Source organism: Rhinoderma darwinii, chromosome 4 (genome assembly GCF_050947455.1).
Source record: "Rhinoderma darwinii isolate aRhiDar2 chromosome 4, aRhiDar2.hap1, whole genome shotgun sequence".
Taxonomy (NCBI): Eukaryota; Metazoa; Chordata; class Amphibia; order Anura; family Rhinodermatidae; genus Rhinoderma; species Rhinoderma darwinii.
This window is the reverse complement of record NC_134690.1, coordinates 360,358,435-360,376,179: the sequence shown is the minus strand read 5'-3', so window position 1 is coordinate 360,376,179 and position 17,745 is coordinate 360,358,435. Positions and strand designations below refer to the sequence as shown.

Genomic DNA, 17,745 nt, shown 5'->3' with positions numbered 1-17,745 from the left:
TGCTTATTTCAACAATCCAGTTTTCCAGTTTAAGTGTCGCTAAATGCAGTCCGGCGGCTCAGTTAGCGGCATTTGGCAGACACACATGTCAAGATTTGGCAGCCCCTTTTAGATAGTGCCACAGTGCCCTCGGTGGATGCTGCCGCAGTGCCCTCTGTGGATGCTGCCGCAGTGCCCTCTGTGGATGCTGCCGCTGTGCCCTCTGTGGATGCTGCCGCTGTGCCCACTGTGGATGCTGCCGCAGTGCCCTCTGTGGATGCTGACGCAGTGACCTCTGTGGATAATGCCACACACCCCTAGATAATGCCACAGTGCCCTCTGTAGATAATGCCACAGTGCCCTCTGTAGATAATGCAACACACCCCTAGATATTGCTACAGTGCCCTCTGTAGATGCTGCCACAGTACCCTCTGTAGATGCTGCCACAGTGCCCTCTGTAGATGCTGCCACAGTGCCCTCTGTAGATGCTGCCACTGTGCCCTCTGTAGATGTTGCCACAGTGCCCTCTGTAGATGCTGCCACAGTGCCCTCTGTAGATGCTGCCACAGTGCCCTCTGTAGATGCTGCCACAGTGCCCTCCGTAGATGCTGCCACAGTGCCCTCCGTAGATGCTGCCACAGTGCCCTCCGTAGATGCTGCCACAGTGCCCTCTGCAGATGCTGCCGCAGTGATGTCATGGGCTTGCCCAGAGCTGGAGTCCCGGAGCAGAGCCGCTTCTCCACTTCTAGCACTCTGCCTGGGATACCAGCTCTGCTCCTGACATCACTGTCCATATATGGACAGAGATGTCAGGGGCAACCCCAGAGCTGGAGTCCCGGGCAGAGCGCTAGTAGGCTCTTCCTGGGATTTCAGCTGTGCTCCTGACATCACTGGTACTCCTGCTCTGGGGAAGCCCCTGACATCATTGTCGATGTATGGACATCGATGTCAGAGGCTTCCCCAGAGTCCCAGAGCAGAGCCTATACTAGCGCTCTGCCCGGGACTCCGGCTCTGGGAAAGCCCCAGACATCGTGTGTCCAAACATGGACACTGATGTTAGGGAATTCCACAGAGTCCTGGAGCAGAGCCGATACTAGCGCTCTGCCTGGGTCTCGGCTCTGGGGAAGACCCTGACACACTGTCCATATATGGACAGTGATGTCAGGGAATTCCACAGAGTCCCGGAGCAGAGCCTATACTAGCGTTCTGCACGGGACTCCGCTCTGGGGAAGACCCTGACACACTGTCCATATATGGACAGCGATGTCAGGGAATTCCACAGAGTCCCGGAGCAGAGCCTGTACTAGCGCTCTGCACGGGACACCGGCTCTGGGGAAGCCCCAGACATCGTGTGTCCAAACATGGACACCGATGTCAGGGAATTCCACAGAGTTCCGGATCAGAGCCGATACTAGCGCTCTGCATGGGACTTCGGCTCTGGGGAAGACCCAGACATCGCTGTTCATATGTGGACAGCGATGTCTGGGAATTCCAGAGTCTCGGAGTAGAGCCTATACTAGCGGCTCTGTGTCCCGCCGGCCTCAGATGACAGCCCCAGGGGCCGCATGCGGCCCGCGGGCCCCGTGCTTGAGACCCCTGCTGTAGTGAGTGGATGTTGTACATGTCTATGTTACAAAAACACTGATGTCTATACAATGCCGTCTCCGACATCCCAGCTCTAGGACCTAATTGACACCTCAGCACTCTTCCTGCTGAGGACAGTTCGCTATATTGTTTATTACCTGCGTAAAATGAAATCACTTATATTCTTCACATACAAAATGGCAGCCGGCAGTGGTTTCTATTCTGTACTCTCATGGCTAGTTACTCTGATCCGTGTATTTAATCAGACACTTTAAGATAGTTACATTCTATTACCTTATACAGTCAGATATTAGTCTTATTTCCTGACATGAGCATTGTTTGGAACATTTTTATTCATTTAGCTTTATAGATCACTGATCTTGTTTTTTCCTGTAGATGACGCTGCTTCTGCAAATGTATTTGAGGATCTGGATCCACGGAAGAGCCGGGAAGCAGAGGCTTTGCTTGAATATGTTGAGAGGTACAGTTGTGTTCTCCCAACTTGTCATTTGCGTCATCGGTGAATGGGCTCTGGATAGTGACCGGGCCACAGCCCTAAACTACACAGATTTTCATGCTGGACCACCCACTGTTCTTTTAGCTCAACTTTAATACAGTTATATGTAGGGAGTATGCCAGCTTGGCGAAACATGTCTAGGGAAGCCTGTGGTGTATGTTTTAACAATGACTTCATAGTGTTTGTCATTGGTACCAGTGATATAATAGAGCCGGACTGTTAGCCGCTAAATGTATAGATAGTGATATATGGCCAATGATAGGGATGGAGTTGCTGCAGCAGCATATTGGGGATTATTACTTATTGAGGTTGTGATTTTAATGTGGACACAGCACTTTCCTTTACAATTCATACATTTTTAGTTATGTCTTAAAAGTTATATTTTAGGGTGTGTATTATCTTTTGACTCTTAGGAGTCATATGGAATTTGTAAGTAGCGAAAAGTGCACTTTTTGCATAGTTATTTCACATACTGATATTAAAAAAATATATACAGACAGTCCAAAAACAGCCAACTAAAGCCGATTATTTTGTCAGACAATTGTTTGTAAAATTAATGCGAATGATGGTTTGTGACGGGCTGAGCGGGCTGTTTTGCCTTTTATGTAGCAGATGGGATCTTTGGCACAAATGAACCCCATGGATGATTGATCGGCCACATTGTAGCGATCACTATATTAGGTGTGTGGCCAGCTTAAGGGCTATGTACACCTTTGAAATTTTTACTTTTTAAGATATAGCTTCTTTGTATCCTGCACACATAGAAGCTGTATCGTTCTGTCAAAGCCGATTCCATCAGTTCAGCTAAACTGACGGCTCGTCTGAAAGCTGGTCCTGCGTGTCTCTGACACACAGGATCAAGCTCATGATGATCACATCTTAGTTGTGATCGTTATTAGCTGGATCTAGTGTGTCAGAGACACAAAGGACCAGCTTTTAGCCGAGTTGTCAGCTCAGCTGAACTGACAGCCGTGGCTTTGACAGAATGATACAGCTTCTATGTATACAGGATACAAAGAAGCTATATCTTAAAAAGTAAAAATTATTATCTATAAAGATCAATTAAAAATTTCTTTCAAATCACTTAAAACATTGATTTAATAAAAAAAAAATTTGCTTCAAAGATGTACATACTTTAAATAAGGCCATAGATCTGAGATAATTATTGGCCAAACTATTTTTGCCGAACAGTTTTTGCCAACTGTCCGCCAATTTTTGGTCACATTCGTTTGCCAACAAACAAGCTATTACAACCTGCATCTGCCATGTTGAATTTTTTTGGCTAGTACTCACTCATAACCAGAAGTTTATGGCAAATCCTTCTTATTAGTGAAAAAAAATATACAGATCACCAGTCATGTCTAGTGACCAGTTAAATTGTCATGTCTAGGACCAGCTTCAGTCCTGCAGCAGTCCCCTTCCTAACAGCTCCATTGTAATACATACCGCTGATAGGCCCGTGTAAGTTATTTTAGAAAATATCCCAAACAGTTCAGACATTTCTTTCTCATGGGATGAAGAAAAACTATTTTAGACAAAGAAAACCCGGTGTACAGCTAATTAACCTTATTAACTTCAATGCCCAATTGGCAGAGGATAAGTGATTAGTCTGAACACAGCATTATTCTCCGAGCCTCCCTGACATTGAGGTTGTGCTTTGTCCTTACAGATTTAATGAGCTGTTTGTTAATGGTCAGTACAAGGCTGCTGCAGTCTATGCCGCACACAGTCCCAGAGGAATCCTCCGGAACATGGAGACGATGGAGAGATTCAGAGGTAAAGAAATCAGATGTTCTCAGAATTATGTGGAGCTGATATGTAGGGAAACTGCAAAAAACATCGCAACTTTTAGGGGAGCATTAGGGGAGCTTTAATAAAGGGAACCAGTCACCAACATGTGACCCTCTAAACAGAGTATATGGTCCAGCAGTGTATTTAAAGTCATGTATCTACAATCCCTTTTCTTTTCAACCTTTCCCGCACTGTAGGTAAATTAAAAGAAAAGAGTCCGCTGGGCGTTCTACTGGGGAAGAGTCTGGTGTATCCATAAACTGCTGAGTAAACCACACATCTCACTCCACCCACTTCATACAGACAAAATCCCCCGTCTGCAGATGTCAATCATGAGGAGGGGTTACCGAGTGGAGAAAGCCTCCCTGGTGATGTACTGCATCTAATTTACATACAGGCAGGAAAAGATAGAAATAAAGCGACCCTCCGGTCCTAGGACAAAATTATAAATGTGACGCGGTATATGGAGTTATATTACCCAACTCCCACCAGTTGTGCCCATCTGCCGCTTTGGGGACCCCTCTGTGTTGTCCAAAAATGGTCACAGCGTTTCACAGACTGAGTTTAGGACACTCCATTTGTTCTCGGATTGGCAAGGACCGCTCACGTGAGCAGCTCTGGGGACAGTGGGAGTGTCTCAGACTCGTAGTCTAAGAAGCGCTGCAGCCATGCTGGGACAACAGAGAGGGGACCCCAAAGCAGCAGATCTATGGCAGAGGGGCACAACTGGAGGGCACCAGGTGATATAACCCCATACACCCCGTCATATTTAAAATGTTGTCGCGGGACCAGATGGCAGCTCTAAGATTACGCAGCTGCGAACCTGCTTTTTTTTTTAACATGGGAAACAAGTTATTACAGTACTTACAGAAGCTGGTATTGAACAGCGACTGTGAGTTAGGTGGTTAAATGTTGGTGACCGGTTCCCTTTAATGTAGTTATTCCAGTTTTGTACCATGATGGCAATGTGAATAATGGTATTTAGCACCATATTTATAAAACCACCCCCCCCCCCCAACACAAATAACATTAATAATAAGGGATGTGGATTACAAGTCGCTCAAAATACAACAAATCCGTGAAAGATTTCTTGGATGTTGTTCAATAGCCTGCTCCATATTCCACAGTGATAACCAACCTTTACAAGTCTCCCCTATTCTTTTTTCACTCCGCATAATATGACATTACAGGGAGAAAAGTTCCCTTTTTTTCATATTCAAGTTTTTATTGGTTTTCAATACACACAAGTACAGAACATAGTGGAGGGAAGTCCTCCTAACGCCAAAAGGAAACAACTAATAAAGTGCGAAGCCAAAACAAAAAAGTGTGCATCATATCCCATGACAGAAGACATCATATATCAGCAGCATTAATGTACATACGAAATAGGAGCACGGCATAAGGATGAAACAGAAAAATAACAGCTCAGACTCCTATAGAACATCAAGTACAACGGGAACCAATAAATGCAATCAAAGGCACAGTTCCCTAGACAGGGGAAAAGAATAGAGAAAGTACGGAGAAGGGGAAAGGAAAGGTAGGGGGAGGAATAAGTCATGGGGAGCTTAGACTCCAGTTTCGGATTATCATGAGCGAAAACAGAAAAGAGCAAGAGCAGCAATACACATAGCAAGGGCATGGTCGGAGCAGCAAAATCCCAGGAAACTGCAAGGGACATCTTCCAAAAGTTCCCTTTTTTAAAAGGGTTACCGTATATAAGATTAGAAAAACATGGCTTCTTTCTTCCAAAAACAGCGCCACTCTTTTCCATCGGCTGTGTCTGGTATTGCAGCTCAGCCTTATTCACTTGACTGGTACTGAACTGCAATTCTAGACACAACCCTTGGGCAGGAGTGGCGCTGTTTGTGGAAGAAAGCAGCCATGTTTTTCTCACTTCATATAACCCCTTTAATTATTTGGCAACGGTTTTGGATGATATAATGTCTTGACACTAATGTAACCCTCGAAATATAATATATTGTATCCTTTTTGCCAGTACTCTTCTTCTTTTTTTAAAGATATTTTGGTTTATTGGGTTCCATGCTACAAATATGATGAATATAATAAGATTTCATGTCCACATTGTCTTTTTCAGCGGTTATAATTGGCAAAGACGATTTTTCTCCTTTGATGATGTTTTTCGAAGCACTTCTGGAATCTAGTAGTTTAGCAAAGCATCCTGTTAATGCAGCGCTTACACTGGAAGCTATTAGGTGCGCTCTCTCCTATGACAAGATGGAGCTTGTTGTTCACTGGGTAACCCAACAAAGGTAAGACATGTTTTTATCATCTCATATTATTAGGCCTTATTCACATGAACGTATTTCACGTCCATGTGCTGTCCCTATAATTTATATATATTATATAATTGACAGCGCACTGACTAATGCAATTCAACGGGGCTATTCACAGATCAGAGTTTTTTCCGTGTTCTATCCTGGTCCGTTTTTGCAGATCAGACTCGCACATTGAAGTCTATAGGTGCGCGAAAAAAACAAACAGCACATGGACGACGTCCGTGTGCTGTAAATTTTTCACGCATCAGTTGCTAAAGAAAAGCAAACAAAAAAAAAGTAAAAGTAGGAAGTACTTGCAGAGTAGAAACACTGACGCTACACTGTCATATGCAGGAAAAACGGCCCATTTTTTGCCGATGCAAATCGGACACGCTCGTGTAAATAAGACCTTAGAATGTCACTGACTGGATCACTGTATCCTGGGGTCAGTGGTTGGCGCATGTGCCAAATTAATTATAAATATATTTATTGTATATAACCTTTGATGTTTCCAGAGGTTTTTATTTGGCAAGTGGGAAAATTCCAGTTGTTTTGTCCAAGGGGTAGATGGCCAAATTTGCCTGTCTAAATGTATGGCCATTTTGGACATTGAAATTCTGCTTTACTAACCAGCTAAAGAATTGATGTGGATGTGGCCGTTTCAATTCATGGCAAATGGGAAACTGGTTATCCACAGCACTCACTTGGTTGGAATATCTAAACTCGATTACGGCAGAATGCAAATTCCAAGTCCAGAGATCCCTTCCTGACAATCAATTGATGCAAAAAACTTGAGGACAACATCCGTATGGCAAAGTGCTACGTTTCGACTCTGCAGGATAAAGACTTGAAATGCTTGATAAAGACTCCTCTGGAGTCGAAACGTAGCACTTTGTTATTGGGATGTATTCATAAAACACTTTCACACCTTTGCCATACGGATGCTGTCCTCAAGTTTTTTGCTGTTTCAATTCATGACATGGCATCAATTGAAATAATAAGGTATCTATTGCATCTATTGGTTTGGGTGGGGACCCTACAGCTCTCCAGAGCTTGATGCTCTTGGGCCATAATAAAATCTTCAAATATGTCACGCAAGTCATTGGCGATATAATGAGATGGGAGAGCCCATAACAAAAATAGAAAGGTACCCCCTCTCCTGGGCACCCTATCAACACCAACGCTTCCAGAACAAGCAGAGCTGCATATATTGCCAGTGCATTATAAAGCGCCAGCATTACTGCACTTCATTACATAGAAAGGATGGGTGTATCTGGGCTCAAACACCCTAATTTCACAATCAGAAATTGGTTCTTGGAGTGGGACAGAAATGCATCTGTCTTTGCCAGCTACTTGGCATGGCCTGCCGTTATGTCATATAGACTCATGGTTCTTAAATTATACATTTCTTTTTGTTGCATATGTTATTGTTTTAGGGCAGCAATGTAAGGGGTTAAATCCACTTTTTTTTACACTCAAAGGAAACGGTTAATTATTAATTGTATATGATTTACATAAGTCGTTTTCTGAGCTTGCGTCTGTCACCTCTGTTCCAGGATAACATTTTCTGAAGCTCTTGGGGATGTAATTTTGGATTACGGAGAGAGAGAGCCATATCACAAGGTCACATGCCTGGCACTGGCTCAGCTAATCTACCGAAAATGTTCCAGCCTCCGGAAGGCTGCTCTCTGCATGTGTTTACAAAGTCAAATCCAAGGGGCTCTTGACTACACCTATCAAAGCAAACGTTTTTTATTAGGTAATAAATTATTTGTAAAATTGTAATTTTGATTTGCGTTTTTATATTACAGAGGAGAAGAAAATATAGAATAGCAGATCATCAGCTTATGCAAAGACATGAAGACCAATAATATAAAATCACTAGGAACTATATTGTTTTATAATTAAATAACCATTATACTCCAGCTGGTTAGGTAATAAAATACATTTTCATGAACTTGATATTCTATATAATTCCAGGGAGGCACTCATCTGACCATCATGCCCTTTAGATTCCTTCGACCGCGTTCGGCTTTTCTCTAAAGAGACATGGTCGGCCCATAGACTGCAATGGGGTGGGGACAGGGTTGCCAACTGTCCATAAATTTACTGACAGTCAGCAAAAACCCTGTCTTTATCTGCTGTAATTTGCACTGCGCATGCGCAGTGCAAACAAGAAGGGAAGCGGGCCGCAGCAGCCTGCCCTGCAGCCGGCAATTAGGAGGAAATAGGAGAGTGGACTTGGAGCGGCTGCGGAGGAGAAGCGTATGATGGTCTGTGACTGTCTCGGTGTGAAGTGACCTCAGTCAGAAACAGACCATCATTGGGTCAGTGCCAGGACCAGTGAGTCACCTGTTCCTGACATCACGACCTTGGCTCAGACCGAGACCAGGCAGGGGTGTCAGGTGGGGGTGGATTGAGTGTCCGACTCACCAATCACAGCCCGGCTTGTAGATTTCCTGCGCTTAATTAGCGTGGGAAAGCTATAAGCGGGCTGGGAGTCTCACAGTCACTCCCAGTACAGCCAGTCTAACTCAGAGTCTTTGACAAGTTACCATCCCCCACACAGCAGACAGACCTCGCGGGTGAGAGAGACTGAGACCGTGCCAGCTGTAATTGAATTGACCCCCAACCACTACTGCTTGGCAAGTTCACTTTACATAATGGGGCCGAGTGATGGTCTGACTTGTACTAGTTGGAAAGTTTACAAGTGAAAGGTCCCTGGTTCAAAGCCAGGCAGAATTTGTTTTTAAATATTATTATTATTATTACTATTAATATCTCAATTCTATTACTCCAATAATTTTTTAATCCAACTTGAGTTGTGCCCGCACTCACCTTTACTATCCCACTCATGTGATCACTTATAAAAAGGTGTTACTTATTCTCTTTATTATCACTTACTCTTGATTTTGTAATGTGCCCGTAAAAATTTTGGTCTGTCCGTGAATTTTAGCTCAGTTATCCGGAAATTTCTGAAGTGGAGGTTGGCAACCCTGCGGGGGAGGGGGGGGGGATTCAATGTACCCATAACACTGCCATATTATAAAAGTGAAAATAATATCTATAAAATGAGATCTACATTTTATTTTTCCACCATGTATGTTCATGATATTTTGCTAGGCTATGCCATAAATGTACCACTGGTGTCAGTCTGACCACTGGGAAGACCACTGATCATTAAAACGAAGTGGTGGCAGCGCTTGTCCAAGACCAACCCCCTGCTGCTTCCTTTCACCACGCTCAGCTTTTCTCGGGAGACACGGTTAGCTCTCAGATCGTATTGGGTCAACCCTGTTTCTCCTGATCATAGAATATATAGCATTTCCCAGCGATACGCCATGAATGAATATGTTGGGAAACCCCATTGTTGGATGTATGATATTTTAGGCTGTGTCTATACAAGTTATACATATTTTATTCTCCCATATATTCAATATTTTAGCCGGTATCTATACTTATTTGAGGTTTTTTCCCATACAGATGACTACTTGTTCTTGCTTAAGAAATGCCCCACTGCAGAACTCATCAATGGATTGACCAAGGAGTGGAATGGTAAACCGGCGGCACTGTCAGTCGGGCAGGCTGTGCTATCCCTACTCTGCACTGATCATAAGGAGTATGGATTTCAGCTGCTGGAGAGCATATACCAGTGTGGAGAAGGTAAGTGGCAATATGCATCACAACAGATGGTTTCAGACTACATGGTGGCTTTTGCCATGTGGCAATTTATACCGTACCAGCCAAATGGTATTGTGTACCCTCTTTAGTGCCAGATTTGAGACAGCCATATGTCTAAGATATTTGATAGATGAAAGTTTTAGATAGCAACACCTTAAATGCGGGGTAAGGGAAACGGCTCTACTAGTCAAAACATGGATGAGTTGAATTGAATTGTCCCTAAGTTACAACTTATAAAAGTTTTTAATTATAAGATAAACTATATATAAAAGTTTCCTGAGGTTTTCCGAGAGTCAGCATCTCTCCAGCTCAATAAACAGAAAGTCTAGACTTTTGGTGTAGTATCCTTTTAATATAGAAAGGTATAGACGTCACCTGTAGTACCCCATAAAAAGAAGTAATGAATTAGGCAGTAGAACTTTTTTACCATCTCCTCTTATTAGTAACTTAAAGTGATTCTCCACGGTTTAACACGTCATTTTTTGGTCCAAAACTTTGTGCTCATTGATTTCGTAATATATATCTTTGCATTGGTCAGAGCAAGTTTTTCTGATATAAATCCCATGTTTAAATATCCCATGCATAGAGGGAGCTTAGGAACTCCCTGCATACTGTCTTGGTGTTGAATTAAATTTATAACAGTATGTAGTAAGCTCCTGAGCTCCCTCTAGTGGTGGCTGAAGGCAGCCAGTATATTATCTTTTAAATCCATGTCTTTGCATGGGATTTGGTGCTCTGTACCGGGAAAATGCTATGAAGATATATTAAGAAATTAATCAGCAGGCTTACTTAAAGGGGTTTTCTCACAGACAACAGCTTTCATATTGGAGACGGTATGTAGATTAGCTGATTGCCGCAGGTTCGGCTCCCGACATTACTGGCAAATAGCTGATTTAGTTTCAAAGTAATTTATTGAATTACAACACAATTCTGATATACAATAGGCAGTTTACAAATAATAAGTCAGGACTTCACGCAGGAAGTCAGATAAACGATATCCAGCAGGGTATATTATTTAAAGAGGCTCTGTCACCAGATTCTCAAACCCGTATCTCCTATTGCATGTGATCGGCGCTGCAATGTAGATAACAGTAACGTTTGTTTTTTTTGTTTTTTTTAAAACGTTCATTTTTGGCCAAGTTATGAGCTATTTTATATATATGCAAATGAGCTTTGAAATGGACAACTGGGCGTGTTTTTATTTGTATGTCCAACTGGGCGTGTATTGTGTTTTTAACTGGGCGTGTTTACTTGTTTTACTAACTGGGCGTTGTGAATAGAAGTGTATGACGCTGACGAATCAGTGACCAATCAGCATCATGCACTCCTCTCCATTCATTTACACAGCACATAGTGTTCTTACTAGAACGATGTGCAGCCACATACACAAGTGTCCTGATAATGAATACACATGACCTCCAGCCTGGACGTCATGTGTATTCAGAATCCTGACACTTCTGAATCTTTTCTGTGAGATTTCCAGCAAGGGAAACGAAATCTCGTTTACCTCGTAATCTCGCGAGATTACAACTGGCTTGCTGGAATAGGAGATAGGGATTTGAGAATCTGGTGACAGATCCTCTTTAAAGGAACAAGATAAAATTAAACATTATGAACATGGTGTCCGGGGAGTAAGAAGCATGCAGGAGAAAAACAAACAAACATATGTCTGAAAACTCAGCGAGTCACATGGGCGGGTATAGAAACAGCCTTGGGGTAGACCAAACCATAAAGTCCCGATAATAGGCAAAGCAAAGAATAAGGATAGGGACCCGAGCACTCCTCCACCACACATAGAGCCCATCACATTGCTAAATAATAAGAAAGGTTTGGGACTGCCATAGTTCGCAGCCATGGGGACCAAATCTTATCAAATTGTGCTACAGTATCTTGTCTAACGGCAAATTTTATTCATGTGATTTTTTACTGCTGTAATTGAAAGTGACGGCTTTCTCCAATTTTGAGCAATATGTATACGAGCTGACATCATTAGGAGTTGAAGCAATTTAAAGGTAGAGTAAGAAAGACCGCCTGGTTTCACCCCTAGTAAGCAAACCTCAGTGGTTAGCTCTATGTGAGTGTTCATCACTGAATTAGCAAATGTCATAATCGATCTCCAAAAGCATTTGACAAGTCCACCACGTGTGCAGATGAGTGCCGGGGTCCACACACCCTCTAAAGCAGGGGTCTCAAGCACGCGGCCCGCGGGCCGCATGCGGCCCCTGGGGCTGTCATCTGCGGCCCGCGGGACACAGAGCCGCTAGTATCGGCTCTGCTCGGAGACTCTGGAATTCCCTGACATCGCTGTCCACATATGAACAGCGATGTCTGGGGCTTCCCCAGAGCCGGAGTCCCGAGCAGAGCGCTGGTGTCGGCTCTGCTCCGGGACTCTGTGGAATTCCCTGACATCGCTGTCCACATATGAACAGCGATGTCTGGGGCTTCCCCAGAGCCGGAGTCCCGGGCAGAGCGCTAGTACAGGCTCTGCTCCGGGACTCTGTGGAATTCCCTGACATCGCTGCCCATATATGGACAGTGTGTCAGGGTCTTGCCCAGAGCGGAGCAGAGCGCTGGTGTCGGCTCTGCTCCTGGACTCTGTGGAATTCCCTGACATCGCTGTACACATATGAACAGCGATGTCTGGGGCTTCCCCAGAGCCGGAGTCCCGAGCAGAGTGCTGGTGTCGGCTCTGCTCCGGGACTCCGTGGAATTCCCTGACATCGCTGCCCATATATGGACAGTGTGTCAGGGTCTTCCCCAGAGCGGAGTCCCGGGCAGAACGCTATTATCGGCTCTGCTCCGGGACTGGGGAAGCCTCTGACATCGCTGTCCATACATCGACAATGATGTCAGGGGCTTCCCCAGAGCAGGAGTCCCAGTGATGTCAGGAGCACAGCTGGAGTCCCAGGAAGAGCCTACTAGCGCTCTGCCTGGGACTCCAGCTCTGGGCAAGCCCCTGACATCACTGGGGCAGCCTCTACGGAGGGCACTGGGGCAGCCTCTACAGAGGGCACTGGGGCAGCCTCTACAGAGGGCACTGGGGCAGCCTCTGCAGAGGGCACTGGGGCAGCCTCTGCAGAGGGCACTGTGGCAGCCTCTACAGAGGGCACTGTGGCAGCCTCTACAGAGGGCACTGTGGCGTTATCTACAAGTGGGTGTATGACAGTATCTGAAGAGGACACTGGCATTATCTAGGGGTGTGTTGCATTATCTACAGAGGGCACTGTGGCCTTATCTACAAAGGGCACTGTGGCCTTATCTCCAGAGGGCACTGTGGCCTTATCTACAGAGGGCACTGTGGCCTTATCTACAGAGGGCACTGTGGCCTTATCTACAGAGGGCACTGTGGCCTTATCTACAGAGGGCACTGTGGCCTTATCTAGGGGTGTGTTGCATTATCCACAGAGGGCACTGCGGCAGCATCCACAGAGGGCACTGCGGCAGCATCCACAGAGGGCACTGCGGCAGCATCCACAGAGGGCACTGCGGCACTATCTAAAAAGGGGCTGCCCAATCTTGACATGTGTGCTAACTGAGCCGCCGGACTGCATTTAGCGACACTTAAACTGGACAGCTGGATTGTTGAAATAAGCACGTGGAGAAATATCTCAAATTTTAAACCTAGCAGTGTTATTATAGTAATGTAGTATTATTATTCTAGTAATATAGTGTTATAGTAGTTCAAATAACGAATTGATTAACAATAATTTTGTATTGTATCAAATTTGAAAGTAATGCGGCCCGTCAACTTCCCATTTTTTCTATATGCGGCCCACTTACCCGGCCGAGTTTGAGACCCCTGCTCTAAAGCATGTGTCAGGAATATCAGCGTACATGGTGTGTATTCTGGTCGGTACCATATATACTCTATGCAATAAGTTATGAGAGGTCTTAATCAGGGTGACTTGTAAACTCCCTTTACTAGCAGTAGTGCAAATGAAACCCCATTGCTCATGATCAAGTGATATCCCCAGCTCTTCCTCCCATCTGATCATGAACGGCAACTTGCCTCCAGTAGGTGAACAGTTTAAAGTAGAATAAAGAAAAGACAATGATCCTGGTAAGTTAGCTCTAAAAAGACATAGGGATTCCATAGGTGCTAAGTCTAACTTTTGGGAGGCAGAGGTGATTGTTCTAAAAAAAACTGCAAAATCTGTTGATCATGGAAAAGTTCAGTAGACAGCGGGTGAAACTTAACATTGAAATAATTAAGAGTCATCAATTTGCCATTAATGATAAAGTCTCTCACGATGATCCGTTTATTGTCTAACCACCATCTAAATGAGTGTGGGTTTAAAGCTGGGGGAAATTCAGGATTACAAATATAGGCGTTAGTAGGGAAGGCCGACCACCCTGTAAAGCGAACTTAAACCTGACGCTCCTCCATAACTCCAGGTCAAAGTAGGAAAATGGAGCTACCTGTCTGAAATTGTTAGGATATAGAGCAGAGGTCCAAATTAACGTGGGCCACGACATAGGGGAAACTAAATGGGCTTCAAGACTAGTCCAGAGAGGTGCTAGGGCACCCGACATCACACTAGCCAATTGAGAGAGTCTAGCAGCCTGATAATACTTAAATAAATGAGGCACAGAGAATCCACCCTTCGTTTTGTGTAGACACATGATAGACCTTGAGATGAGTGGACGTTTATAGCGCCATATAAACCTAAATAGAGATGAGCGAACCGGGACAACTGAACCCGGTTTCGGTCCGAACATCGGGAAAAGTTCGGTTCGCAGCGAATCCGAACTTCACCGGGTTCGGCCGAACACGTTTTGACCGAACCCGGCTAAATTTTGGCGCCTGCGTAGTCAGCATTCCCTGACTGACTGGCACCTTATGAGTCACTGATTTTCCGGTACGCGACGTCAGGAGATAGTCACTGTCCAGGGTGCTGAAAGAGTTAAACGATCGGCAGTAACTGTTTCAGCATCCTGGACAGTGACTTCCGATCACAATATACATCAACGTGTAAAAAAAAATAGAAGTTCCTACTTACCGATAACTCCCTGCTTCTTCCTCCAGTCCGACCTCCCGGGATGACGATTCAGTCCAAGTGACCGCTGCAGCCAATCACAGGCCAATCACAGGCTGCAGCCAATCACAGGCCAATCCCAGGCTGCAGCGGTCACATGGACTGCCGCGTCATCCAGGGAGGTCGGGCTGGATGTCAAGAGAGGGACGCGTCACCGTTGCCTTGGTTACGCGTCCCTCTCTTGACATCCAGCCCGACCTCCCTGGATGACGCGGCAGTCCATGTGACCGCTGCAGCCTGTGATTGGCCTGTGATTGGCTGCAGCAGTCACTTGGACTGAATCGTCATCCCGGGAGGTCGGACTGGATGTTGAGAGGGACGCGTCACCAAGGCCGGGAGGCCGGACTGGAGGAAGAAGCAGGAAGTTCTCGGTAAGTACGAACGTCTTTTTTTTTTTTTACATGTTGCTCTATATTGTGATCGGAATTCACTGTCCAGGGTGCTGAAAGAGTTACTGCCGATCAGTTAACTCTTTCAGCACCCTGGACAGTGACTATTTACTGACGTCGCCTAGCAACGCTGCCGTAATGCCGGGTGCACACATGTAGCCACCCGTCATTACGGGAGCTCCAATTACAGGTTCGGTCAGAACTAGTTCGGTCCGAATCTAACTTTTCCATGAAATTCGGCAAACCAGCCGAACCGAACTTTTCATAAGTTCGCTCATCTCTAAACCTAAAGATTGATTTTTGAATAGAGTCAATATCCTGTTTAGGAACTAGGATAGGTAGTGTTCTAAATAAATACAACAATCTCGGTAAAGTGACCATTTTGACATAATGTATGTGGACAATCCATGACAGAAACGGCGAATCCCATTTTTCTAAGTCTCTCTTAAGGAAACATTGGTGGGTAGTTGACCTAATATAGGGATTGTAAGGACATTGTTAACTTAATCCCTAGGTAAGTAATGTAAGTCGCACGGTGTTTAAATCCAAAGTTCAGATTCACTAGTTTTTGGGTCGCATCAGATATATTGCTAAACATTATTTACGACTTAAATCAGCTATTTGATAAATCGCACTAAGTACTCCCTTTAGGGGATCCAAATTGCCCCCAGAGTGGTGAAAAAGTGTATACCTGAAAATCACCAGGGGATGGTAGACCCACTTGGTAAATAGTGTGCTTTAAAAAAATAAAAAATAAATGAGCATTGTTAAATACCGTGAATTATTATATAACTTTGATTTTTACATGAGAATTGATCACTTCAGTTCTGTCTACATAACCAGTATTTGGCAAGTGTTCAATTGCCATGGGGACAAGGTAATGACTGGAAACAATTGAACTAATTGAAATCAGGATTTTTTTTTTAAATTACTTTTGCAATTACTTTCCCCAGGATGGAGCCTGAGTCTCCTCAATAGGAAGAAAGAAAATGAGTTAAACCTGTTTAAACCCGTCACCTCCATAATGAACATTTCTAGTACTCATCCTATATGGAAAATATCCAGTAGGGTTATGGGAGATACTGATATGTTATTACTACGTCGGAACTATATACATATCATTCATGTGGTTATTATTCAGCATCCATCTTTTTAGAAACAAATATAAAAGGATATAATGTATCTTTTCTTTCTTTTTACCAAGCTGCTTTGGAGCAAGTCATCCTCAATGATGTCGTCTGCACCCCGGAAGGATGGGTAGAAATTGCTGAGGAATGTTCCAGCAATGACTACAGAAAGCTGTCTGAGAAGATCATGTCTATCGTCATATCACAAGATGGAGTAGTGGAGATTTCACCCAAGGATGAGGATGCAAAAATTATGGAGCATGTATATTTGTAATGCTTGCTGTGTGACAGCAGGGGGAGCACTAGCACCAATGTGCCAGCACACTGATAAAAGACGGGGGAACTGATACTTTTTGGTCATGTTTTGTTTTTTTCTCACAAAAAATATGGTGGTATGTTGCAGGTAAATGAAGCCTTTTTTACATTTTGCATTCATTTTTATTGTATAAGTATTGTATGTTTTCGTTTTATGCCCTATATACAAAGCAAGTAATAGCGTATGGAACATCCTAGCTGTTCTTTTTTTGTTTTGTTTTGTTTTTAATTACCAATAAACTTTTATTAGGATCAAGTAGAATCAGATTTTTTTTTTTAATCAGATAACTTTTATTCAGATACAACAATAAACAGGATAGCTGTTACAATATGTTGTAAATTGTCATTACAGGTATACAAAGCGCTATACATGTGTTACTTGGTACAAAAAAGTAAGATAATAAACATTCCCACCCCCCACCAAACCAACTCCCTAACTTTACCGATTACTGAGAGTCTCAGCCACGTCACTTCCCAGGCCTTCCACACACCCCAGAAAGCATAACTTAGGGTTTGATGGTACATTCATCCCAAACACCTTCTTTATCAGGTCCCGTACCGCCAGCCAATAACTAGCCAGCTCAATACAGCCCCAGAACATGTGTTTTAGGTCTGCCATATTCATGAGACACCTAGGGCAATCTGCAGACAATCTGACCAAACCCGAACCACTCCAACACCACCCACAAGTACCCCCACTCCACACTATCAAATGCCTTAGCGGCATCTAGGGACAGAACAGCTTTAGAATGGGGGCCCTCTGGAGTTGCCTGGATGTTTAAGAACACATTACGCAAATTCGTTGCCATGGATTTGGAGGGCATAAAGCCTGTCTGATCCGGAGATATTACAGATGCAATCACCCTAGCCAATCTACAGGCAAGTATTTTCGCCAAAATCTTGATGTCAGAGGTTAATAGAAAAATAGGTCGATATGAATCAGGTTGCGTCAAATCCTTTCCCTCCTTGGGCAGCACTACAATGTCCGCTCCAAACATCGTGCGAGGCAATCTTCCCCTATTCAACCCATCTTTAAACACACTCAACAGG

At 44.2% G+C, this 17,745-nt stretch overlaps 1 protein-coding gene across 2 annotated transcripts in view; it reads left to right on the top strand.

Moving 5' to 3' along the window:
* Positions 1-16,727, top strand: part of CLHC1 (clathrin heavy chain linker domain containing 1) — a 28,484-nt gene extending 11,757 nt beyond the window's left edge. For both annotated transcript variants that reach the window (XM_075863030.1, XM_075863031.1), the window contains 6 exons: positions 1,960-2,044; positions 3,750-3,856; positions 5,967-6,141; positions 7,704-7,906; positions 9,631-9,810; positions 16,458-16,727. In XM_075863030.1, coding sequence (XP_075719145.1) covers positions 1,960-2,044; positions 3,750-3,856; positions 5,967-6,141; positions 7,704-7,906; positions 9,631-9,810; positions 16,458-16,654 — 947 coding nt within the window. In that variant the 3' untranslated portion in view covers positions 16,655-16,727. The remainder of the gene's footprint in view (positions 1-1,959; positions 2,045-3,749; positions 3,857-5,966; positions 6,142-7,703; positions 7,907-9,630; positions 9,811-16,457) is intronic.
* Positions 16,728-17,745: the final 1,018 nt, after the last annotated feature.